The 26,597-nt window shown below is 47.2% G+C and overlaps 1 protein-coding gene across 1 annotated transcript; it reads left to right on the top strand.

Moving 5' to 3' along the window:
• Positions 1-1,307: 1,307 nt before the first annotated feature.
• LOC124616198 (bursicon) lies at positions 1,308-25,817 on the top strand (the record flags this gene model as incomplete). The annotated part of the gene is made up of 3 exons (XM_047144498.1): positions 1,308-1,454; positions 16,375-16,500; positions 25,606-25,817. Coding segments are annotated over 3 exons (408 nt in total), but the record flags the coding sequence as incomplete, so codon positions are not given.
• Between the last annotated feature and the right edge of the window lie 780 nt (positions 25,818-26,597).

Below are 26,597 nucleotides of genomic sequence, written 5' to 3'. Positions count from 1 at the left end.
GCGCGATAGTATTTGGAGCACCACAGATGTCGGCACGGTGACAGTGGGTCCTGTTTGCGTTGATACGCCAGCAGACACAGGAGCCACTTATACAAAATGACAGTCACAATCTCATTATTTATTTTGCCGGCAACTGGTTGGCGATTGTGACTGTAATTTTGAATAATTGATTATAAGTAAATTAATCGCTGCTATCTCCACACAACTATGTTGTCTAAAAATTTAGACACAGGGGCATTGCCGGTGGTATGCCTGACGACAACACTGTGCACCGCACTGTCTTTTCAGAAGAGCTCCTGTTCTGCCTACAGAATCGTCACAGGGATATCCATCTACTGAGGGTCCGAGGGGAACGAACATTGCGATATTACATTCATTACCATCGTACGAGCCCGTCACCTCTAATTACACAGGGTACCACTGGGGACACGATGCAGTCACCTCTGGTTCACATAACCAGTAATCTGGACAGCAGCCATTCTATATTCGCCTTTTGCCTTATCTTTGACGTCTCTGTGAAGAAATGTTTCAACAAGATGACATAAGAACAGAGGTAGCCTTTCTGTCCTTAACTATGTCGGTACAGGGATTGCACTGGCCAGCATGTCCTCCAGATCTTTGAGGTATTGAACCTGCTGGTCACAGGTTGCCGAGAGACTGCCACTCCACTCCTTTCCAGGCACTAAGATTAGTGATTTGGCACGGAGTCGGAGCGCCACAGAACTATGTACTCCCATCTGTTTCTCGAGGTCAGTGTGACGCAATGCCAAAGCGGGTCGGAGCTGTTGCTCTTGCGAGAGGTGACAATTCTCTGTATTAAGTTTAACACTCCTTATTCTCCCAAATCACCTACAACTTGATGATGTATTCTTCCTTCTATACCGTGTGTGCGCAATAAGTAAAATTTTATTTGCCGTTCTTCCCGATATTGCAATTTTAAGGCTCGAGAACGTGAATCGGCGCTGTTCAGACCATAAAGATCGAGTCGTTTTGGAACATCACAGAAAATGTAAATCTGGACAGCTCTCGGAGTGCGGTCGAGTTTGACAGAGAAGAAAGGCATTAGTACAGTCGAGGTGTCACCCCCGTACCAGGGCTGATGCCTGGCAGTGTTAGGGTCTGAACTGCCCTAGCCCACTTCCAGGGTGGTGGTGGAGACGCTGGAAGCTGGTCCCCCAGTTGGCGGTCGAGTTCCAGAGCCGGCGTCTGCAGGGGCGGGGGCGGCGGCGGCGCCGCGGTGGTGGCTGGGCGTGGCGGCCGCGCTGCTGGCGGCGCCGGCGCCGGCGCTCGCCGTCGTGCGTCCCGACGCCTCGGAGGCGTCGCAGGCGCCGGAGCGCAGCCCCACGGACGAGTGCCAGCTGACGCCGGTCATCCACGTGCTGCAGTACCCCGGCTGCGTGCCCAAGCCCATCCCCAGCTTCGCCTGCACCGGCCGCTGCTCCAGCTACTTGCAGGTCCGTGCACTACACAGTTCTAAAAGTACTCGCGTAGAATCGTGCAGCCAGTAACTGTGCCCAGCGGTTGGAGACGGCAGGTTGTTCCAGGGCAGCGCCAGCTTGCCGAGCAGCCCTGCCTGCCCACCTGGGCTCGGCTGAGCGCCAGCTGCTCGGCCGCCGCTGCCCGCCTCTGCCCGTGGGCGCGCCGCCTCGCCTCGCCTCGTGCAGCTGGCTGCAACACTCTGGTTTACGAGGAGGAAACTTCCGTCCAGTGTCTGTTGTGAAATCTTACAACATATTGGTTTTCTTCTTCTGGCCCATTGCAGCTACGTTCGGTCCTTCCATCTCTTCCCATGCATCTTTTACCTTGCTGAACATATTGCCAAAAATATAGTGGTAGTCTTAAATCTTCCACTTGCAACAGATTGAATATCCGTTTTCGCCACTTTTCTTCAGCCTTTTCGTTTACATCAAATGTTTTCAATTCCTTCCTAATACTTGTTCTTCTTTCATTAACTCATTTTGTGAATACTGCTGTGTTTTTGAGGAAGTTTCACTGTGTTAGCTCATAGGCTTCCTTTACCTTTCTGTTTCACTAACCAAGATTCACACCCACACAGCAAATGTGGTACTGACGTAACTTCATAAAATTTAAGATTAATTTCTGTCCTACATTTTTTAATCTTCCAGTTGTAACGTTAGGTAACACAAATTCTCAGTTGTGTGTTTTTAATGTCCATCTCCTCTGTGTGTTACCACGATCACTAAAAACTGAAATCCTGTGATTTTCTTCTCTGTTATTATTCTTCCCCTTATTTTGTTCCTCCCTTAGGAAACCGTCACTGTTGTTTTCTGTACTGATGTCGACATGTTATATGTCTAATGTTTTTTTGTGTAATTCATAGTCAGCTGTTGTATGTTTGAACGTAATGAGCTGCAGGAAACGAATAACCTCTTCTCGGTCAACCCAACTGGATTTTGTAAGCATCAGTCGCGCAGAACCTAAATTGTGCGTTCTTCACACGATATCCTGAGAGACGTGGATAACGGAAGACATGTACATGCAGTAACTCTTGTCTTCCAGAAAAGCATTAGTCGGTGCCACCCAAACACTTCTTACCGAAAGCGCAATCGAGAAATTTTGGGCTTGTTTGAAAATTTGGTAGGCAGAACGCAGCATATTATCTCGGATGGAGAGTCATCGATAGAAGTAGGACTAACTATGAGCGTTTCCCAGGAGACTGTGTGCTGTTCGTACATTTATTACTGACCTGATAGACATTATTAATACCAATCTCAGAGTATTTGCAGATGATGTAGCTATCTAAAATTAAGATGCATTTGAAAAATGCTGCAGAAAAATATCCATTCAGATCTATTTCGTAGCAGTGCAAAGATTCGTAATTTGCTTTAAATGCTCATAGATGTAAAACTGTGTGCTTCAAAAAAACGCAAAACCATAGTATCTACATTATAAAGAACCTGCAATTTGCGTCAAGAAATTCATTCAGTCTGTACGAATATAACTTGGAACGATCATACAGGCTCATTCGTATGTTAGGCAGGTGGCAGACTTAGGCTAATTGCCAAGCTAGTGGGGAAAAGGCAGACATCTGCAAAGGAAATTGATTACAAATCATTTCTGCGTCTCATCTTTGTGCCAAATGGTAGTGACAGACGAAGTTGGACGTGTACAAAGAAAGAAAGCGTGAATGGTCACAGACGTGACTTGACTAATGACGGAGCGTCATGGAAATCCTGGAAAAACTGAACTGGCAGGCTTCTGAAGAAAGATGCCATCTAATCCATGAAGGCCTATGTACAGAATTCATAAATTAGTATTATGCGAGGAATGCAGGGATATACTACAACGCCTTATGTATCGTGTAAGCAGGATTAGATTAGTTACAGAGTATACAGAGGCACTTAAGCAGTCAGTCTCCCTTGAATAGAGAATGCTCACAGCCAGAAGGCTCAGTGGGGTGAAAATGTGTGTAGCTAGCAGGCAACCATGCCACAAAGAGACACTCGCGCTTCCAGCAGCCAGATTGTGAGCAGGAGGAGGAGGAGGAGGAGGAGGAGATTAGTGTTATCATGCCGTCGGCAACGAGGTCATTAGCGATGGAGCACAAGCTCGGATTAGGGAAGGATGAAAAGGGAAGTCAGCCGTGCCCTTTCAAAGGAACCATTTGCCCAAAGCGATTTAGAGAAATGACGGAAAGCCTAAATCGGGATGGTCACAAAAGGGTTTGACCTGACATCCTCACGAATGGCCCAACTGTGGCCTCCTGAGTGGCGTGATGGTCCTCTGGGAGAATTTCAACACAAGTTGGAGGTGTTGCATCAGTTGTGCAACGGTGCCGGTATCAGTGGTCACGCGACGATTCTCACACCTGTAGACGATGTTCTGGATGTCCAGGGAACACAGACGCCCGCCACAGCCGTCGTAATGGCAGCAGTGGAAGATGGCACAGGTACCATAATTCAGACACGAGTGCTTGTGAGCCCAGATACAACACGAACTGTTACAAACCGGTTGTTAGCAGTGGGACTAAGGGCACGCACACCTCTAGCCTGTCTGCCACTCGCGCCACAGCGTCGACGTGCACAGCTCAACTGGTGCCATCAAAGGGTCACTCAGAAGACGGGACAGCGCAATGTGGTCTTCAGCCATGAAAGCAGATTCAGCTTCCACCGAAGTGATGGTCGTTTGTGGCTAAGACGTGGACCTAGTGGGCACAGTCACATAGAGAGAGACAAATTGGGTTTGTGGTCTGGGATGTGATAAGCTACGACGCTCATTCGTCTTTGGTGTTTCTGTAGGGGAAGCTAACTAGCGCTCGATATATGCAGAATGTTGTTAGAACCGTACTTTGCCATTCTTACAACAGAAAGGCCACGTGTTGTTCCAATAGGGACACACTACTCGTGAAATCCGATGTGTTCTGCAAGACATGTACCAACTTCTCTGGCCAGCACGATCTCCACACTTGTGGGATACAACGTTACAATGTGCCAAAAAGTGACTTGTGCGACTTGCCAACGGGCAACTGTTGGAGAACTTGGTGAACAGGTCGAGTAGGCGTGACATAGCATATGCCGGGATAGTACCTGCCTTCTTCGCGAACGATCGGATGTGAGAATCAGCATCTGCGTTGCTGCCTGTGGAGGTGACAGCATGTACTAATGTGGTCGATATCGGGTACCTCAGACTTGCTTGTGTTATTGATTTGTAATCATTTCATATACTCCACATACACTGTTGCAGCAATAAATCTCGAGTGGATTGGAAACCTCTAAAAGGGTGTACTAATTCTTTTCTGGTAGTGTAAGTGTATAACACTGAGTCATAGGTTAGTTTCTACGAAGCAACCATTTCAGTAAGTTCTACCTACTTTTGTGCAGACTGAAAAAGAGCAAAAACTTTTTTCCCCTTGGTGTTTGGTTTAGAATGGGAAAACGTGTAACATGACAGAAGCTAAATTCAATGCTGCTTACGGTGATGTTAGTAGGAGGAGAAGAGGGGTGCTACCCCTCATTACATTGTTGCCAGATGTATCCAAGATGATGGCGATGAGGTCATCCAAGATGGCGGCATGTAGACTTGGCAACAGCGAATGGTATCATCCAATATGGCGGCCATGACGTTATTCGAGATGGCGGATTCTGGTGGGAAGTTTGAGTTTTGGTGGGAAGAAGGTCAATTGGGCTACCTCCACCAACCTAAACCCCCTCCCCTCCCAACCCCCAGAAAAATGGCGGGAGGTTCAAATTCCATAAGCATAATGCATCACACCGAGGTTATCTCAACTAACCTAAGAAAAGCGAGGGAAAACATGTCCCTTGGGCTACTCCTACTAACCTAAGTCATCCAACCACGACTTCTTCCTAGGAACTAGTGCCAAGTTTGCATTTTGGAGGGAAGATAGGTCAATTGGGCTACCTCTGATACCCTAAGAAAATGGCTCGAAAGAAAGGACACTTTGACTACTTCCACTAAGCTAGGGAGTCGTGGGAGGAGGACTCAGCCTGCACTGGGCTGGTGGGGAGAGGAAGGAGTGTACTTTATTTATTTTGGAACAATTTATTTAGGGATGGAGTATATTTATTACACTGATACCACACACACGCTCTGACATGCTTGGGGTCTTGTCACACAGCCTACAGACATGTGAACCACTAAAAGACTCTGGTGCACGATTTCAACAGTTGACAATTAGCAAGCATGTTTGCAGTCTTTATTTAAACAATTAGAGCGACTACTGCCACCCACTGTGTTCGTCACGAGGTCCAGAGCACAACTGCCCTTGTGCACAGCACCACCACCAGAGTGTGCTATCATCCCTCTCATCTCTTCGACCGCTTTCTAGTGCCATTCTAATGGGACACCTCTGACGTGCAGATACCGATATCACAGATCGTATTGTCCCACCGTTTGTGATGTGTGTGTGATGCCCATACTGAAATTACAGATCATGCTGTTCCACTGCTCGTGACTTGTGTATGAGTGACGTGAATATGGACGTCACAGATCATGTTATATAAAAATTGTTCCACTACGGACGTCACAGATCATGCTATACAAAAATAGTTCCACCACTCTTAAATAATTCAGTACACTGATGTGCAGGCCCGAAATCAACTTGTAAACTGTCCAAATAACACATAGCATGGCCTACAGACCTGTTCGCAAAATAACCCAACAGACACCCTGTCCACTACACCGCACTGGAGGCTACCAGTGAAGTGACGCAACTGTCAGCTGCAAAGTCATGCACAGCTGCCCGCAATCATGAGCCAGTGACATCCTATTCATACTCCGCACCTTAGAATTCCTCTCAAAATACGTGTTCACCTGGACACAGTTGCTGATGTGGCAGGACGAGAGTGAACACAGCGTGCTGTAAACAACTGAGTAACTAGAAACAAATAGAGGAAACCTCATATTTCCACTCTCAAATACTGATGTCGGTGGTGTAAATTATAGCGATGATTTGGAATCTGCTACAAGCCAACTAAGGTTTTCCCTTGTCTAGAGAACAGGGAAACATGTCTTCAACATGCTAGATGCACAAACCACAATCGATCTTCTCTCAACTAAATAAAGGCGTGAAATGTGCAAAAGCAGTAAAATGAACAATTTACATGAGAGTCAATAACGCTCCAGCGCAATCGCACCTCCATACACAGTCTTCTCAAACTTCCACATGATCACGAAAGCTACTCAACACATACTGAGTATTAGTTCACTATTCGGTTGTCTAGACGACGACAAAGTTGACTCAGATACATTCCTACACTCCAACAGGCCTCTGTATTCGAACGGCTGCTGCCGTTGTCACGAAATGTGAATCGTTACCACCACAGGTCCATACATGGAATCATTCTAGATAACTGGTCAAATATATGTTTCATAATTATACTTACAATTAAATGTTACAATCGTGGTCTCAACTGAACAGCATTTGCCAATGAGTGAAGTATCGGAAATACACCCTGCTGAAGACTGGCTCTGGAAATGGAAATATTTGTACCTTCCTTACAACTGGACACAGTTTTCAGCAGGGTGTATTTCCAATCCATCGCTCATTGTCCAATGACGTTCAGTTGAGATCATGATCATAACATTTAATTGTAAGTATAATGATAAAACATATATGTGACCAGTTTTCTACAATGATTCCATGTATGCATGGCCTGTGGTGCTAATGATTCTCGTTTCCCGACAATGGCAGCAGCCATCTGAATGCAGAGGTCTGTTGGAGTGTAGGAATGTTAACTTTGCCGCCATCTAGACGAGCGAATAGTGAAGTAATACTGTGTGTTGGGCGGCTTTTGTGGTCAGGTAGAAATTTGGGAAGATTGTGTATGGGGGTGCGATTGCGCCGGAGAGTTATTGACTCCCATGTAAATTGTTCTGTAGACTGCTTCTGCACATTTCGCGCCTTTATTTAGTTGAGAGGCGATCGATTGTGGTTTGTGCATATAGCATGTGGAAGACATGTTTGCCTGTTCTCTAGACATGGGAAAAACCTTAGTTGGCTTGTAAATTTGAGGGATGATTTGGAATCTGCTACATCACCGACATCGGTATTCGAGAGCAGAAATATCAGTTTCCTCAATTTTTTTTCTACTTAGTCAGTGGTTTACAGCACGCTGCATCTCACTAAAGTTTGAGGTTTGTAGAGAAATATATTTCCAGTCTATATCTTGGGAATTATGTTGCGCTAGCGATCGGTAGGATGCTGCCTAGAGCTTGATATCGGGAAGTACCGCAAAAATGGTATAATAGTATGGAAAACGATGCAAAAATACATGTTTTCTTGTAATCTCCCAGTCTGGAGATGTGCATGGAAAAGCGAGCAAGCAAGGAAGCAGGTTCGGATCAGAAACAGTAATGCATTTGTGCTGAGGGATGACAATCCCGAATTTGTAGAACAGTTCTGAGTGTGACTTCGGTCCGCTGAGGGTGCTCTGATGTAAAAGGGATTATTTTGTATAGTGGAGAATATGAATTGTATGTTTACTAGATCGGCATGGTACGCGGTGATATATTGGTGGGATGGAGATCGGTTTCACGCTCTAATATTCAAGCTTCTGTCCTCAGTTAGAGAGCAGTGTAATTGAGTAAGAATCTTTCCGCATTTGACGATATGTATGGCACTTTGTGAGGTTTAGTTGGCGGTGCAATATGGTGATAAGTGTAAAACAGTTTATTGCCACTGAATGTCACGTTTATAGAAAGAAAGAAAAGGTTGACAATTCTTCCCTAGGGCTGAGGAGCATCATGACATATAGCCGGTGTGAGTGTAGGCATGCCCTAATTTTTTTGGGTGCTGTACAGATATAAAAGATAACTACACTGTTTATATAAAATGTGTATATATTGTATTGTTAAGTTGCTGTGGCTTATGTTGTAGCCAGACTAGAGAAGATGAGTGTGGGATGTATTGATTCAGCACATAGATAACCACGAGGGTATGAGAGAGATTTTTTATGTGGAAAATTATGCGTTATAGATATGAATATTCGTTCCCGAACCACAAGTGTCAAGAGCAGAAATTACATGTACATAGATCGGTGTCAGACTGCAATCATAATAATATTTAAGTGTAGTTAGCTTGGTAAATATGTTCCTGGCTTCTGATTTTCTTCTGAGTCTAGTATGTATGTATTTGATGATCAGTAGACAGGTTTTGTGGGTTTAACTGTGAGTGCAATTTAGCGATCTGTGGAAAACAATTTTAGTGCTGAAAGTCTCCTCTGCAGAAAACAATGGTGAACGGTGTTCCCACTGGACCCATACAGCAGGTATAGTGTGAACACACCTTCAATGTTAAAAAAACACATGAGCGCACGGTCCAGAGTCGGGGTGAGTGTGCCCCGAAAAAAGAGGTGTTCACTCTCACCTGGTCGTGTCAACAACTGTGTCCAGTTAAACACATATTTTGAATTTCTGAGGTTCGGAGTATGAATAGGATGTCACTGCCTCATGACTGTGGGCAGCTGTGCACGACTTTGCAGCTGACAGTCGTGTTACTTCACTGGTACCCTCCAGTGCGGTGCAGGGGATAGGGGGCTGTAGGTGGTGCTTGCGTGTGTCTCTTGGATTATTTTGCAAACAGGTCTGCATGCCGTTCTGTGTGTTATTTGGACAGTTTACGAGTTGATTTTGTGTCGGCACATCAGTGTCCTGAATTATTTAGGAGTGGTGGAACAATTTTTGTATAGCACAATCTGTTATGTCCGTATTCACGTCCTGTACACACACACGGCACGAGCAGTGGAACAGCATGATCTGTAACATCAGTATGGGCATCAGACACACATCACAAACAGTGGAACAATACGGTCTGTGACATCGGTATCAGCGAGTCAGAGGTGTCCCATTAGAACAGCGATAGAAAGCGGTCGAAGAGATGAGAGGGATGATAGCACACTGTGGTGGTGGTGCTGTGCACTAGGTCAGTTGGGCTCTGGACCTCGTGGCGAACACACCGGATGGTGGCAGTGGCTGAAATTGTTTAAATAAAGACTGGTGCATGATTTCGACAGTTGACAATTAGCAAGGATGTTTGCAGAGTCTTTTAGTGGTTCACATGTCTTTAGGCTGTGTGACGTGACCCCAAGCATGTCAGAGCATGGGTTTTGCATCAGTATAATCCCTAATTAAACTGTTCCAAAATAAATAAAGTACACTCCTTCCTCTCTCCACCAGTCCAGTACAGGCCGAGTCCTTCTCCTACGAATCCCTAGGAGGAGGTGGCGGTCGGGTGACTTAGATTAGTGGAGGTAGTCAAAGTCTTCTTTGTTTCACACCATTTTCTTAGGGTAGTAGAGGTAGGTGAATTGACCTATCTTCCTGCCAAAATTCAAACTTGGTGCCAGTTCCTAGGATGAGGTGGCAGTCGGATGACTTAGGTAAGTGGAGGTAGTCTGAGTGTCCTTTCTTTCACACCATTTTCTTAGCTTAGTAGAGATATGCAAATTGATCTTTCTTTACCACCAAACTCGGTGCCAGTTGCTAGGAAGAGGTGGCGGCCGGATGATTTGGTTAGTACGTGTAGCGCAAGTGACATATTTTCACTCTATTTTCTTAGGTTATTGGAGATAAACGTGGTGTGATGCATTGTGCTGTTCGAATTTGAACTTCCCTCCCCTCCCCTACCCCAGAAAAACAGTGGGGAGTTAGGTTAGTGGAGGTAGCCCAATTGACCTCGTTCCCACCAAAATTCGAACTTCCCGCCAAAATCCACCATCTGGAATGACGTCACGGCCGCAAACTCGGATGTCGTCATTGCTGTTGCCAAGTCTACACGCCGGCATCTTCGATGACGTCATAGCCGCCATCTCGGATACATCTGGCAACAACGGAATGTGGGATAGCACTGCCCTCGTCCCCCTACCGACGATTCGCAGTGAACGATACAGGTCAGATACCGCTCCGAGCTTCTTATACGTGGTCGTGCTTTGTGATTTGGTAAATCTGTTAACAATTTTCGTCGATTACCGCACGGAAGTTTCGACACGGGTCGTAGTATACTGATGAGAATGGTAGTTGACATTTTACACAGTGTGGTGGCTTATAATAAATGGCTGGAATCCGTTCGAATAACTTGTAGAGTGCTGTGCCGATTTAGTATTCGCTAACTGGTCGCCACGGTGACGAGCTACAGAACAGCGTGGAAAACTGAAAGCTGTCTGCACGTGCCGGTTGCAGTGACCGACTCGACAGTGTATAGTGTTAGTAAACGAGTAAGTTATTTTATACTACCCAGTGTTGTGTAGTGACAAATTTCAAATTTTGGGAAAAGCTCAAAACGTATCGAAAAGTGAGACATAAAGGTGGACAGAGCACCTCTGCAGGTTTCGGTGAGTGCAACAGTAGTCGTCAGGCGCGTCAAAAGGTGGCGCGTGACGGAGTGGTGCGCGGGTTTTGCTTCTTCGAATCCACTAAATGCGTTAGTGTCGAGCGGCAGTTCCGCATCGAATATCAGGTAGAAGCTCCAGCAGACAAGCTGGTGTAACACATTTCGCGGGACCGGCTGCCAACGCTGTGCGGAGCAGCCAGTCGGCAGGCAGGTGCCGCAGTCGGCTGTTTGGCGCGTCCCTCGCCAACTTGTGCCGTTCTGTCGCGACGCTCAGCTGTTCTCACTCTGGCAGGGACCTGCGACGGCTGTTGCAGCGAGAAGCAAAGGCGGGCTTCAGTGACGAAGCCACGTTTCGTGTGTCCGAATCGTCATAAAGCGCGTGTTCGGGACACAGAAAATCCGCACGAGGCTGTGGAACACAGGTGACGCCTTCCGCACCGCGTCCCACGGAGCGCGTGTCATTCCAGGCAGCAGGGCGCGCGGGCCGGACGCGGCTCTCCGCTCCTCCTGCGCAGCCACCCCGGGACTCCGTGTGATTTCTTATTACGAGCTCGCGTCAAAGACCGAGCGCTCGTGCGTACACTGCCACGTAATTTGAAAGAGTTGCAAGGAGGTACAGTTAATGTGTTCGCTTATATCGAACTGACGCGTCGGAACACGTACCGCAAGATTCTGACCTCCGTACTGACATTTACCGTGTCACAAACTACGCCCGTAACGACCGCCTGTAATTTGAGTTAAAAATTTGGAGAGGTGGTCTGTGCACTGATACCTGTCGTTTTTCTGTTTATCGTCGTGTTTTCCACAGTCGTCTTACGAAACCCTGGAGGTACTTCTGAATAATCCTGTACATTACATGTGTTTATCCTTAGTAGTTTCAGTCAGTTACCTTAGACTTCAATGCAATCTTTGCTAAACCTGTGGAATGTGGGGAGGTCTGTTTGTTTAGTCTTTGTGTATTTCAAAACTGCGTCACGATGAAAACTACGTTTCCTCGATTGCCTTCATTTTCCTGACCGACACCTAATAAACAAATAAATGGCGTGTGACTAGGGCCTCCCGTCGGGTAGCCCGTTCGCCGAGTGCGAGTCTTTCGATTTGACGGCACTTGGGCGACTTGCGCGTCGATGGCATTGAAATGATTATTAGGACAACACAACACCCAGTCCATGAGCGGAGAAAAATCTCCGACCCAGGCGGGAATCGAACCCGTGCCGTTGGGATTGAGATTTTGTCGCGCTGACCACTCAGCTACCGGGGCCGGACACCGACACCTAATAGAGGATACGGACGAAGCTAGTTACTGTGATTTAAGCACATAAAATTCCACAAACACTTCCTGGTATGAAAGACTAAAAAGAAAAGAGATTCCGCTTTGTACTTTACACATAGCTTCCTTTATTCTTCACAGTATCTACTTCTTTAATAGGAAACAAATAATAAATTTCAGCTTTGACACTTTTTTCCGAACTACAAATGTTAGCATCTAAAAAATATTTTCTTATCGTTGTTTTTGTTTCTTCGAGGGCTGTAGCCGTGTGGGACAAATCCATGCGGCGACGGTGGCAGGGGACAGTCGTACCCAAGGTTTCTTTTTATTATTTTTAAATCATCAGATGATTATTACTATATAAAATTATTAATTAAGTGACTAATTATTACAGATTTTAAATTATTTCTTTTTATTAATCACATTTGCAACGCCTGATGGTTCATGCCTAAGAGACAATACTGCTTTGACAAGTAGATGATACCTCCAGTTTTTTATGCTTTATATCTCCGTAATATGCTGCCCATTGTTGGTCTTTGGTGGGTTAGTCTACTCAAAGAATACAAATCACATGTGACAAATTCCAAAGAAGGCTAAACTTTTTTTCATTTAATACTCTATGCGAGGGCCGTAGTTTTTTTAGCACAGACACATCATCCAGAACTGTTAAGTCTACCGTTACATCAACGTACACCCATACTGAGCAAACAGCTGTTAAATGCATGGCAAAGGGTACTTCCCATTGTACCAGATAGTAGGTCTCCTTCCGAAACCCTTCACGTTTGGAGGGATGGAAGAATTATTGTGTAAAGGTCTCCGTGTGTGGTGGAGTGTGTGTGGTCACTCTGGGAGCAGTATGCAGGGGGTTGTACTGTACTCCTACATTCCCGATGTAATACCATTTCTCGGCACTACAATGGAGTGCATAACTTACGGACGAGAGTCACTTTCGCATAATGTGTCTCCGCTAAGCAACAGCAGCTCCGCGAAACTTGGATCGTACATAGAAAGCGCTACTACAGCGTAGTACAGTGCAGTACAACAGACAGGGTAACCGAAAGAAATGCGCAATGAAACGAGCAGGAAGGAGACTTGTATTCGAAGACAGTTCGTACACTGAGGTCAAGGCGAGTCGTGATGATTGGCTGAACATTAGGCAGGGTAGGGCTCGGTTCTCATCAGAGTGTGTGACCACCGCGGGAGGCGCTGCATGCTCTGCGACCGGGTGACCGCGAGCCCGGCGAGGAGTGGGTGCGGCGCGCCGCCGCTCACAGCTGCTGCACGCTGCAGTAAGTGCTCGATGGGGGGCGAGCTCATTATCAGTCGAATACCTCTGCGTTCTGAGAACTCTTACTCCTGGGCTGTTCAGTGAGATCTCGTGCTGTCGTCTGTAAAAGTGAAGTCAGAGCAGAATACATCCCTGAAGAAAGCCACACGGGGAAGGAGTAGAGTCTCGGAATGACGGCACACTTGCTGGTCAGTGTGTTCAGAGTCTCGGAGGTCAGTGCGGCCGTGCAACATTATGCTCCTCACACCGTAACACCTCGACCACCGAAACGATTACTGAGCCGTGGTAGGGGAACAAGGGGGACACAAATAGTAGCACCAAAAATTTTTCTTCAGCAGGATGGCTTTATTGGAGTGAACAGTAGACAATGAAATTTAAATAACAACTCTCCACAAATATGGCTTCACAAGTAAGATTAATTTTATGATAGTTAAACTTTTTTTTAAAAAAAAGCTTTGAACAAATATCTCTTAATGCCTTTAGTAAAACAATAAATGACAGGCCTAACGAGAAAGTGCAATCCACCCCAACATTTCCATAGGTCATAAATTGTGCAACTTGTGTCTAACCCCAAGGATTTGCCAAGATAAAATTTCCCCAAAACGTAAAAGATAAATAATTACACTAAAATGCTGTATCAGTTATCAACATAAAAACTCACAAGGAGCCAAAGGCTAGATTTTAACATTTCTGACATCGCAGCAGTAGGCAAGATAAAATTAACTCAGTCAACGAAATACATTTACACCAAAGCTCAAATACAAGTTAAATTTTAACACACATGGCGACAACCGCCAGCTTACAATAGTTCAAACATTATTCAATCTCATAGGTGCGCAGATGTCATTACCAAGGTGAATGTGCGAACCAACTTGACGCAACTATATCACGGCATAGACCAAATTACAGATTCGGCAGTCTATGCAGGGAAGTCGGCAAGAAACGGTAAACAAGTCAGGAAACGATCACCGTCGCCCACTTACACACTAGCGCACAGGCACAGATGAGTACAGGGAGATAGGACAGGCAGGGGGCCGGCCCAAGTGGCCGAGCGGTTCTAGGCGCTGCAGTCTGGAACCGCAGGACCGCTACGGTCGCAGGTTCGAATCCTGCCTCGGGCATGGATGTTCGTGATGTCCTTAGGTTAGTTAGGTTTAACTAGTTCTAACTTCTAGGGGACGAATGACCTCAGCAGTTGAGTCCCATAGTGCGCAGAGCCATTTGAACCATTTTTTTTTGACAGGCAGAGTGTAAAAAAAAAAAAAAAAAAAAAAAAAAAAAAAAAAAAAAAATCGTCACGGGGCCCACCGAACCACAGGACGGGAACTACCAAAATTAACTTACCTTAAACTTCAAGCACGAGCCCGGGCGAGGAAACGGGAGATCGTACGGGCACAGGCCAGCAAAAACCCCGGACAAACACACAGAATACCGTAAATTGCAAAACATAATTTAATCAATTATCCCCCAAAACCCCGGAACTTGGCACAAGCGAAATTACAGGCCACAGGATCCGAGGCACTCTGTTTAACCTTTTCCCTCCTTACACTTCTGCAAAGTTCTGCAACGGCACAATAAAAGGCCAAGAGAAACACACTTAGTAAGGTACATCACCGCACTGAATGCCGAGAAACACGAACACTGGGGTTTGCCCACGATTCAAACACAATCATAACAACGAAGATAATCTTCTTAGGCATAGCACGCTGAAACACACAAACAGCACCAAACTTCCGAGGACGGAAAAGTACTCCCGTGTAACCCATATCCGGGAGCAGAACAGCCACAAGCTCCTGCCGAGGTGCGGTCCAGGGAAATCGCCGCGAGAAAGATGATCCGGCACGAGTATGGTGACCCAGACCTCAGCGAGGCGCAGTCAGGCAGGGCAGGAAGGCTGGCAGTCGGGCGACGACCGACCCGGGGAGCAGCGAGTGACGCCAGGCCCGGCCAGCGACAGCGCGCAGGGACCCACCGTCCGACGCAGACGGCAATGCTCGCGCCCAAACTCGACTGGCCGCGCACACAACACGCCACCGGCCAGAGGCGGCGCCTCCCGCCGCCAGGAGGCGCCGCGCAACGGAGACACAAACACCACTCGGAGGCCCAACGATCGAGAATCGATCAGGAATGCCGCCGCCAAGGCACAGTTACGTTTGGCAGTGCTGCCGGGTGCATCACGTAGCCTCATATTGCGAGAGTGCGAACAGATATTGCACACAGGCACATTCGTAGAGCTACGCTAGTCGGCAGTGATTCATTACGCAAAAGTTACTTTCCTCCTTAAGTTATACACGCCAGCGTAGGTTTTCAGGTGTATTTCGTGTCTGTCTTCGAGCAGCTGCGAGTTTGTGTCCTTCTGCATTTGCACGGCTAGCCCGCATCTCGTGGTCGTGCGGTAGCGTTCTCGCTTCCCACGCCCGGGTTCCCGGGTTCGATTCCCGGCGGGGTCAGGGATTTTCTGTGCCTCGTGATGGCTGGGTGTTGTGTGCTGTCCTTAGGTTAGTTAGGTTTAAGTAGTTCTAAGTTCTAGGGGACTGATGACCATAGCTGTTAAGTCCCATAGTGCTCAGAGCCATTCCATTCAGCCATTTGCACGGCTCTCTCTCGTCGGTCGAAAAAAATCTGTAAACAGTATTAGCTGTTAGTTCTATTTAGTACGGGCAATGAACAATATTCGAGGACGGTATGACTGTTTTGCAAGCGTTCTTATTTGTAGAGTGATTGCTTTTCCCCAGTATCCCGCCACCTGCCGTACCTGAAGCTGAGCCTACGTCATAGTGTGAGGTTGCCCCCACCTCATTCGATAACTCCATCTGAGAAAAAGTTGTGTGTCCTCCAACTACGAAATTGTCAGTCCAATCGAGAATTCCGCTCGATTAAGTGGTGCCATTGTCAATGTGCTTCGGTGTGGTTCTGATGGAAATCGAGAAATATTGCATAAAAGCGCGACGATTGTTATAAGGTGCGCCGACTGAGTGTGCTGGTGACGGGCGGCGCGTGTGCCCGCAGGTGTCGGGGTCCAAGATCTGGCAGATGGAGCGGTCGTGCATGTGCTGCCAGGAGAGCGGCGAGCGCGAGGCCGGCGTCTCGCTCTTCTGCCCCAAGGCCAAGCCCGGCGAGCGCAAGTTCCGCAAGGTACGTAGCGCGGCTGCCCGGCTGCCCGCCGACCCCACGCACCACAGCGCCGGCCCGACGCGCTGGCCAGCCGCTAGGGCGGCGGCAGCACATTTCTCAAGTCCTGCAAGGTTCGAGCGCCACCACCAGCGTCTCCTCTGCCACTCAAGCTGATTGTGCAACGCTGGCGCAGTCCGGCGCAGAGGGAGGGAGGGAACTTCCACGTCCGAAATCTGTGGGATCTCCAGGGAGAAAGCGAACCTATGATATTGGTGATGACGACAATGATGGTGCTGAGGACGAAGTGGAATAGGAGGAGGACACTATTTTCCAAGTTCTGCAAGATAGATACCACTTGTCTCATCTCTCGTGCTGGGGTCAATTGCGAGCACACGACACGAACACGATCCCAGTGCGGTGGAAGGCCATCTTGCACATCCAGTAGAACTGTAATCCTCCTGGGGAACGAGAAGGGGAGAAGTTCACGTGTTTTGCAGGTGGTACACATACATAACTTGTGGTGGTCGGGCGTCACGACAGGAATGCCGGACCATCGAGTTGCCGGGGGCCGTGTCCCACAGTCGAGACAACTGGCGTCCTCAGCTGTCTTCACACCCGAGCGGAGCTTGTGGGCTTTCAAAAAAATTAATGGTTGCCCTCAACTACGTACCCTCAGACTCAGAGTTGAAACATTAAAAGTTTGTGCTGGTTTCGTTGTATAGGGGCTGGGATACACAGTTGCCGCATTACATGCCAAATACTGCTGACTCTACAGTATACAATATGAATACAAACGTGAATCGAATGGTCGAAGGTTCCTATCACCCAACAATTGCGAATTTTGAATGTAACATAGAAATTTATAAATGAAAGATCTGCAGGTACTATTTCAACGACTTTAAATGATGAGTACGATAGCAGAAGTACCTTTAAGAATGCCATTCATTACTGTAAAGCACTTATTGGTCTCGATGGTCCAGCACAAGTCGAATAACAAGGAAACAGTAGATTCCTACTTCACGTAATTAGTTATGAGCAACAACGTAGCTCGTGAGATATTCACTTCCAAACGCATACTACATCTTCAGTGCAGAAGCCACGGAAATCTCACAGGTGCACGAGTCGTCACTACGAAACATCTCTGTCTCCCGCAAGCACGTGCAAACTGCTCGTCGTTCTCCAAGATTTGCCGCGACCGTCCGTCGCGCCTTCCCGTCCAGCACTCCCCCGTGTCCTGTGCCACCCGATGCTCCTCCCCCACTTCCATACAGTCTCCCCGTTGACCTCGGCAATCGCCTACCGTAGTAACGAGCGCTGTGATTGGCCAGAGCGCTTCCTCCACGTCTCCAAGTCAACGCACACTCACAAACTTCTTGAAACACATACGAAATACTGGATTTACATTTAAATACTTGAAATTAAATAAATATTCCTACGGCTGCACCATAAACACGCTCTAACACACATTATTAAATACATAAACAAATCAAATAAACATATATCAAAGGAACAGAAACAAAATTAGGCCAGTAGTCTAATGTCTCTGTGCTTTCTAAAACACAGTAAAAATTTGACCAATTTCTTCATGACTAGTATACATCGAATATAAACAAAGACATAGACGAATAAATACACTCCTGGAAATTGAAATAAGAACACCGTGAATTCATTGTCCCAGGAAGGGGAAACTTTATTGACACATTCCTGGGGTCAGATACATCACATGATCACACTGACAGAACCACAGGCACATAGACACAGGCAACAGAGCATGCACAATGTCGGCACTAGTACAGTGTATATCCACCTTTCGCAGCAATGCAGGCTGCTATTCTCCCATGGAGACGATCGTAGAGATGCTGGATGTAGTCCTGTGGAACGGTTTGCCATGCCGTTTCCACCTGGCGCCTCAGTTGGACCAGCGGTCGTGCTGGACGTGCAGACCGCGTGAGACGACGCTTCATCCAGTCCCAAACATGCTCAATGGGGGACAGATCCGGAGATCTTGCTGGCCAGGGTAGTTGACTTACACCTTCTAGAGCATGTTGGGTGGCACGGGATACATGCGGACGTGCATTGTCCTGTTGGAACAGCAAGTTCCCTTGCCGGTCTAGGAATGGTAGAACGATGGGTTCGATGACGGTTTGGATGAACCGTGCACTATTCAGTGTCCCCTCGACGATCACCAGTGGTGTACGGCCAGTGTAGGAGATTGCTCCCCACACCATGATGCCGGGTGTTGGCCCTGTGTGCCTCGGTCGTATGCAGTCCTGATTGTGGCGCTCACCTGCACGGCGCCAAACACGCATACGACCATCATTGGCACCAAGGCAGAAGCGACTCTCATCGCTGAAGACGACACGTCTCCATTCGTCCCTCCATTCACGCCTGTCGCGACACCACTGGAGGCGGGCTGCACGATGTTGGGGCGTGAGCGGAAGACGGCCTAACGGTGTGCGGGACCGTAGCCCAGCTTCATGGAGACGGTTGCGAATGGTCCTCGCCGATACCCCAGGAGCAACAGTGTGCTTAATTTGCTGGGAAGTGGCGGTGCGGTCCCCTACGGCACTGCGTAGGATCCTACGGTCTTGGCGTGCATCCGTGCGTCGCTGCGGTCCAGTCCCAGGTCGACGGGCACGTGCACCTTCCGCCGACCACTGGCGACAACATCGATGTACTGTGGAGACCTCACGCCCCACGTGTTGAGCAATTCGGCAGTACGTCCACCCGGCCTCCCGCATGCCCACTATACGCCCTCGCTCAAAGTCCGTCAACTGCACATACGGTTCACGTCCACGCTGTCGCGGCATGCTACCAGTGTTAAAGACTGCGATGGAGCTCCGTATGCCACGGCAAACTGGCTGACACTGACGGCGGCGGTGCACAAATGCTGCGCAGCTAGCGCCATTCGACGGCCAACACCGCGGTTCCTGGTGTGTCCGCTGTGCCGTGCGTGTGATCATTGCTTGTACAGCCCTCTCACAGTGTCCGGAGCAAATATGGTGGGTCTGACACACCGGTGTCAATGTGTTCTTTTTTCCATTTCCAGGAGTGTATATTTGTAAGCATGCTGCTACCGTTTCTTCGTGTAACTGTGGCGTACTTATGTCCTGACGCGATCAAAAGTAATTGGCCACTTTGACCTCCAATAACATATCTACTATTCAAGTTAGGTAGGCGTATAATTCGTACCAATTTAGGTTTACACTAATAGCTTTCTAAAGACATGTCGATCGACAAAATCGGATGAACCGTTTAGATTTTGGAAATTCGTTTCTGGGTGTTACTTGTATAATTTACAGCCAGATACTAAACTTTAAACTAACAAAGATATTGAAAATCGGATTAGACCGTCAGAATCGTCGTGCAAATGATGATGTACATGTTTCTTTTTAAGGTACCATGATTCCTCTGGCGGTTATTAATTTCTACATTAACTGTGAAATATCTGGCATTACGGTTTCACAAAGTCCGCCGTCTTTGGCACTCCCGGCATACAAATCTCCTTCGTCAGCACAAAGCCCACTCCTCGACACAGCACAGCGTCAACACGGAGTCCCCGGCGCCCGGCGACGCGGCCGGCCTGTGCCACGCGCTGGGGCTGCCCCTCTCCCTCCAGCTCACAGTTCGGCTCCGCGCGGTTGCAGAGAAGCCGCGGCCTGCCGAGCGGCCCGTGCGGCCACGCCAGCTCCCAACTTAAGAGTGTTTCCAGGGCGCCACTGCTCGCCCGTCGCCGCACAGCCTGTTCCCATGTACCCTTTGTGAAAACTTGTGACACTTCTGTTTCGAAATCAGAGGTGGAAACAGACACCGTGGAAAGCCTGAGTGGGGCCTGCAACTATGCTCGGATACGTTATTGGTGAAGGTGGCTGTCTGCAATAAGCAAAGAATCTTGCTTCTATAGAACACTGGTTTTGTACAGTTTTTCGGTTTCACTACATATTGAGTCTCCATTTCAGTTTGTCTCTAGAATATTTGTCCTTTAATGTTTATGCGGTATTTCATTTCATATTCAAATTGGTATCAGCAAGAAACATCAATTTCTGTCTTTTGCCTTGTATTTCAATTAATCCTTTTTTGTCGAGCAAAAAACACACACATAGTAATCAATACCTTGGTAAGCTATAGGTACTGATACTTTTATTCCCATATTATCGAGATATTGATTCAGTTTTAGGTGCTGCACTAATACCCAATATTGTATTTGTACCGACTCTTTTTTTTTCGAATATTATTTCACATTCACTCATTGAGTATGTATACTTTTTTTCCAGTGTTATCCACACACAATACGTAAGACAGCAGTGATAGCTTTTATTAATATCAAAAAGATTAGTCAGTTTAAGGGATTTGACACCAAATATTATATTAGTGCTAATCTTTTTCTGATATGAGTGAGACACCAGTACTATTTTAAGTGTTGCAATCAATTAGAATTATTGTATTATTTTTTCTGATATTACTTAGGTGTCGTACAAGTTAACATGATGAAGTTAATATCAAATAACCTACCGTATCGGTATCAATACCCTTGTTCCATTATTACCAAAGTTACTGACACAATTTTTCGTCTCACTACTCGTATGACAATTGTGTTACTATCGTAACCTTTTTCTCATACTCTCTAGATGTTGTCGGACTCTAGCTTTAGCTGTCGATATCAAATAACAATATGAGTTCCACTACCATCAAGGTATCGACACCTTGATAATACCTTTCTCCTGTGCCTCTGGGACAGAAATATTTAATCTTCCAATCTGTCAGTTCTTAGCCGTACAGCCGACTAGAAGGCGATTCGGTGACAAGAGAGTCAGCACAGCAGCACGACTCGTGTCTGAGAATAAATCGAAGTAAATGACGATCCAGTAAATTGACAATGATTATAACTCACCTGTTGAACCGCCAAGCAGAGAAGACAGAGTACGGACGTGAAGCGACTAATGTCCTTTAACTGCAGCTGAGAAAGCTCGTCCCGGCTGGTCGCGTCCTCTGCCAGTCACCCTCCCGCGGCCTCCTTGGCCACTCCGTCGGCTCCTGCACGTCTGCTGAGCTGTCCGTTGCTCCGTCCTGTGACAGCGCAGTTTGTTGCGCTGTGCAATAAAGTTCACCCCCCTCTCGGTGGACTCTTGACTATGTGTCAACTGTAAGGAAAAATACCGTAGTTGCACTATACGTGCCGACAGGGAGCAAAAATGATTTCAAGTTTCATGTCTGACTAACTACCAAAAGAGTAATAGTCACTGAACGAAAAGACCGATACGTTATTACTTCGATGTACAAACATACGCCGTCGAGCCCTACGACTTCCGCACGTCCAACACTTTCAGTCTCTAGCAACCAGTTTATGGTTTTCACCCTAACTTGATACTATAGTTAGAACGCTCGTACAATGTCTGACAATGTTCATTTCGAACTATAAGTTCTCGTTTAAAATTGCACAGTACGCCACACGGAATTTTAATTATTCGAAATAAAGTCACATCTCGAATTTGCCGAATCGTCATTTGTGGTTTTAATCTCCTAAAATCGTACAATTACTCATTACTAGTACATTTTTGCACAGTTGAGGGCAACATGTCCGATCACAAGAGCTCGGCACTTATCCATCCGACTCCACATCTCTGACGCACTCACAAGCCTACTGTGCGCAAAGATCGTTCACTCCCGATTGGCTGAATCCCAAGGTTATATCAACACCGTTCCACGTACTCTCTCTCCAAACGATCACATTTCCAAAACACTATAGACACAATTATTAAATAATATGTTTGAGATAAACAAATGAAAGTAAATTAGTTCCATCTTTAAATGCCTGAACTACTGAAGTACATTTCATAATTTAAAACTACCGTAAATTGACTTCTTATAATTCACCATTTCCCCGATGCCTGTGACCGTCAGATGCAACACCCACGCACATTCTCAAGCTCTTGCGTGCTGAGTTACTTACTCGTGGAATCAGAAAGACTGACAGGCAACACACATTCCACATTTAGTCCTTCTCTCACTCAGACAATAATATTAAATAATGAGTTTCATTTTTTTAATCATAATTTCTGTAAATCTCAAAATTATTACGTAAAATAAATGGATCTACAGAAAACAATTCGAAGGGCTAGACACATCGTAAAACTTCCTCACTGACGTTTACCGAATACAATGAGGGGAAAAAACGAACGCAACACCGAGAAGCAGTTCTGCAACGTAGACCGAAGTTGCTGTGCATGTTGCTTCATACGCAGGGTGATGTCTGTTCAAATTTCGTGCCGGTGGCAAGAACCATTGCGAGGATGCAAATCATGTTTGTTTGAAATGCACGCTGTATCGGTCGTCGAGATTGAACGCGGTGAGTTGATGTTTGTCACATCTGAAGGTGACTTGACTAAGAGGTCATTATCAGCGCCTCGCTGAGTTCAGACGAGGCCGTGTAATAGGGCTACGGGGAGCCGGGTGTTCCTTGCGCCACAGTGCAGAGTGGCTCGGCAGGAATGCAGGCAGTGTACACGACCGCCGCGCCGGCAGCGGTGGCCACGGGAACGTAGGCTGCTGTCGTGAGGCGGCGGCGCCCTGGACGGCCGCCCGTCGCTACCCAGGGGGAAGACCACCGCGTGCGGCGTCGCACTGCATCTGCAGCAGCAGCAGCCGGCACCACACTGACACGACCGACTCTCACAAATCGGTTAATTCGAGGACAGCTCCGAGACACACGCCCTGTAGGGTGCACTCCACTGACGCCAAACCGCCGCCGTTTGCGACTTCAGGGATGGGTCTGCCGTATTTCCTGATAAAAGCTGGCTGGCTGCGTGCGGTGCCAGTGGAGGCAGGTCGAGGGCCTGCAGCCAGCCTGCCTGTGTGGAGTCACGGCCTGGGCAGCAGGGCGCTCTCCTTGCTATGCCACACACCACGGTTGCAAATCCGTTGTGCAGCCGTTGGTGAACAGCGTTCCACGGGCTGTTCTCCAACCGGACAGTGTCTGCCACATAACGCTGTAGTAGCCGACATGCTTTACAGCGTGTCGACGTGTTGCCACGGCCCGTTCCATGGCCAGAACTGTCTCCAATTGAGCACAATGGGACATCGCACGACAACTCCAACATCATCCACAACCAGCATTAACCGTGCCTGCATTGACCGACCGAGTGCAACAGACATACATCTCACAAACTGAGATCCGGCACCTGTACGACACAATGCATACACGTCTACACGTCTGCATGCTGGCGTTCAACATTCTGGCGTTTACACGGGTTGGTAATGTGACAGCATACACATTTGCTATGACTTGTCTCAAACTTACACTAACCTCTGATTTTGCATCCTTAATCACTTAAATATTACCTAGACAAAAGTATTCCGACAATCGCATTACACTAATTACTTTTTGGTTTCGCGACTTATTTTTTTTCTCGTCAGTGTACATTCGAACTCTGAATTCTGTGTTTAATGCTGTCGGTATGAGGCTGAAATTAACACCACAAACAACCCTATAAAGTTTTATTGCTCTGGTGTATGGCAAAAGTATAATTTAATTTACAACAGTGTACGCAATACTCGGTCACTGGTAAGGCGGCGACATGGCTCGTGTGACAACGCCTGCCGCGGTGCAGCCCTCGACTTGTTGCACGTGTGTCAGCCGCCGTCCGCCGTCCGCCGTCCGCCGTCCGCCGTCCGCCTCTGTGTGGGCGCCGAACACCGCCGTGCCGAGTGCTCGTACTGTGCGTGTACTCTGTCGTGTGCAACTTTCACCGCACTCGCGAGGAATCTCATAAACATCTGGCTTTTGCAAAAGCATATCACCTTTCACAGACCCCAGAACAACTGTCGTCTCGGTTATTCTGGCAATTTATGAAGAAACATTTCTCATATACAGGAGAAAGGCCATAGACTTTTCATCGACATTGCACGGGCTGCGCGACCTAAACTTTTCCGTACAGTCGTAGTCTGCATAGCATAGTGGTAGCTCGACACCTGCAAGTGGATGGATTGTGGTTCACGCAATGCTTTAAAAATCCACCAACCCTAGGTCAAATTAATACGTCCAAAACCCGTAGGCAATCATTCATTTCCTACTCTGTGATATTTTCGAGAGAAGAGCTAAGTTGTTCGTCAATAATTTATCCGTTCTGTGCGACCAAAATATGAATTGTCATCGATTTAACTTCGGACCACTGTCGGTTTGAAAATTGCAGCATTGAGGGCTGCTTCTTTTATACTGCTGCCACAGATGTATCTCCAAATGATGATGGAAAACAGTATTCACAGGGAAAACTTGAAGAATTACAATTCTAGCGGTTGGTTTCTATACGTAGTATTGTATCAGTGTCAATGTTTCTTTCCATTACGATCGAGGTAGCAGTAGTATTTTAGACGTTAATATTAATATCAAATATTGTATCTATTGAAATTTTTGTGACACTGTTGACGTTTTGTACAATTTCAGGTGTTGGTGTCATATACTGCATCGGTATCAATATCTTTTCCCGTTTCATCAATGTGTCCTACAATTTTAGATAGTATTGATGTATTTTCCGACGATATCAAGGAATCATATGATTGAACATGTTTGTGTCAGTACAAAATATTCTATTCCATTGAAATCCTTGTTTCGTTTTAATTAGGCATTGAGACAATATTGGTATCAATGTCTAACATAAATATCAGTATTTTTATGACATTACTGAAGTATTTTACAATTTAAGGTGTTGATATTGATCCCAAATATTGCACTGGTACCACTATTCTTTTACTGATATTATCGAGACCTTTAGATGTCGATATCACATACCGCACGATTACCGACACTTCTGTTGAAATATTATTGAGGTATTTACACTACTGTGAGAGGTGATACGAATACCAGTTATCAGAACCTACATTTTCTGCATTACTAAGGTATCGACACAATTTCAGATATTGATCCGATACCAAATATTATGTACCCATATCTTTGTTCCTATATCCGAGCTGTGGGTAGAATTTTAGGTGTCGGTATTGGTAGCAAGACCCGTGTCAACCCTGGTGTCGGTGGCCACACTGCCCTCTCCTACAGTCCCAGAGCCCCCCACCCCCCCTCACGACGTGAGCTGTGACGACGGCGCCTGACGCCCGCCGTTTGTTGTCCCGCAGGTGTCGACGAAGGCGCCGCTGGAGTGCATGTGCCGGCCGTGCACCGGCGTCGAGGAGTCGGCCGTCATCCCGCAGGAGATGGCCGGCTACCCGGACGACGGGCCGCTCGCCGCGCACTTCCGCAAGTCGCAGTAGGGCGCCGCTCCGCGCCGAGCCGCACTCCGCCCTCTCTGTACCGCCCATTTTCCTAATAAACTGACTTGCACTCTCAACACCGACCGCTGCTCATTTACCCACTCCTGTCCGTGCGTCAGCAATGCAGGTGGAGCACCACAGTAGCGAGTTCCCGGACACGCAGCTGTTGCCGCCTGCGCTGACTCGGTGTCAGGTGGAGCACCGCCTCCAGTAAATAGCCGCGGCGCATCGGTTCATCTTCACAGTTCACACCCGCGGCTGATCTAGCGGCAGTCCCATCCTAGACACCGAGGTGCGCACAGGGTTTCGTACCTCGAACTGACGCTACCCCCTCGGAGGAGCATCCGAGTTTTATTCTTCTGGACAAGTAGCCGGTCTCGTATGACGGCCGCAGGGGGCTCCAGCCTGACGCTGGACAGCGGCCGCGGCGCCTCCGAGCGGGCAGTATCAGCTGCCCGAGCAACAGAACTCACTTCCTTCGTTTAGTGTACCGTTTCCCTGTCTCATTCCCCCACCACCGCCTGAATGAGGATACAGTCCGTTATCCTTCGTTTATCTTTGTTCATTTTTACCTTATAACTTCTTTTCGTCTCATTATCTGTTAGATTAAGATGATCTTTCAACTCCTTTCCTGTGTCTGACATAATTACAATCTTTAGTCAACTTAAGCAGCTTTATTGCTTCTCCTCGAGTATCATTTCCTCTTACAGATGTGTCCTCGGTTATCTTCAGTGTACCGACAAATCGACACGGCGGCCACTGCCCTGTCAACAATGCTTATCAATGCAGATTGATTTTTTTACAAATTGTTCATAATTCCTTCGCTCTGTGTATTTTACCCCTGAGAAAACACAGGT

Source organism: Schistocerca americana, chromosome 5, assembly GCF_021461395.2.
Source record: "Schistocerca americana isolate TAMUIC-IGC-003095 chromosome 5, iqSchAmer2.1, whole genome shotgun sequence".
In the NCBI taxonomy this organism is placed as follows: domain Eukaryota; kingdom Metazoa; phylum Arthropoda; class Insecta; order Orthoptera; family Acrididae; genus Schistocerca; species Schistocerca americana.
This window is presented reverse-complemented; position numbering and strand designations above follow the sequence as displayed.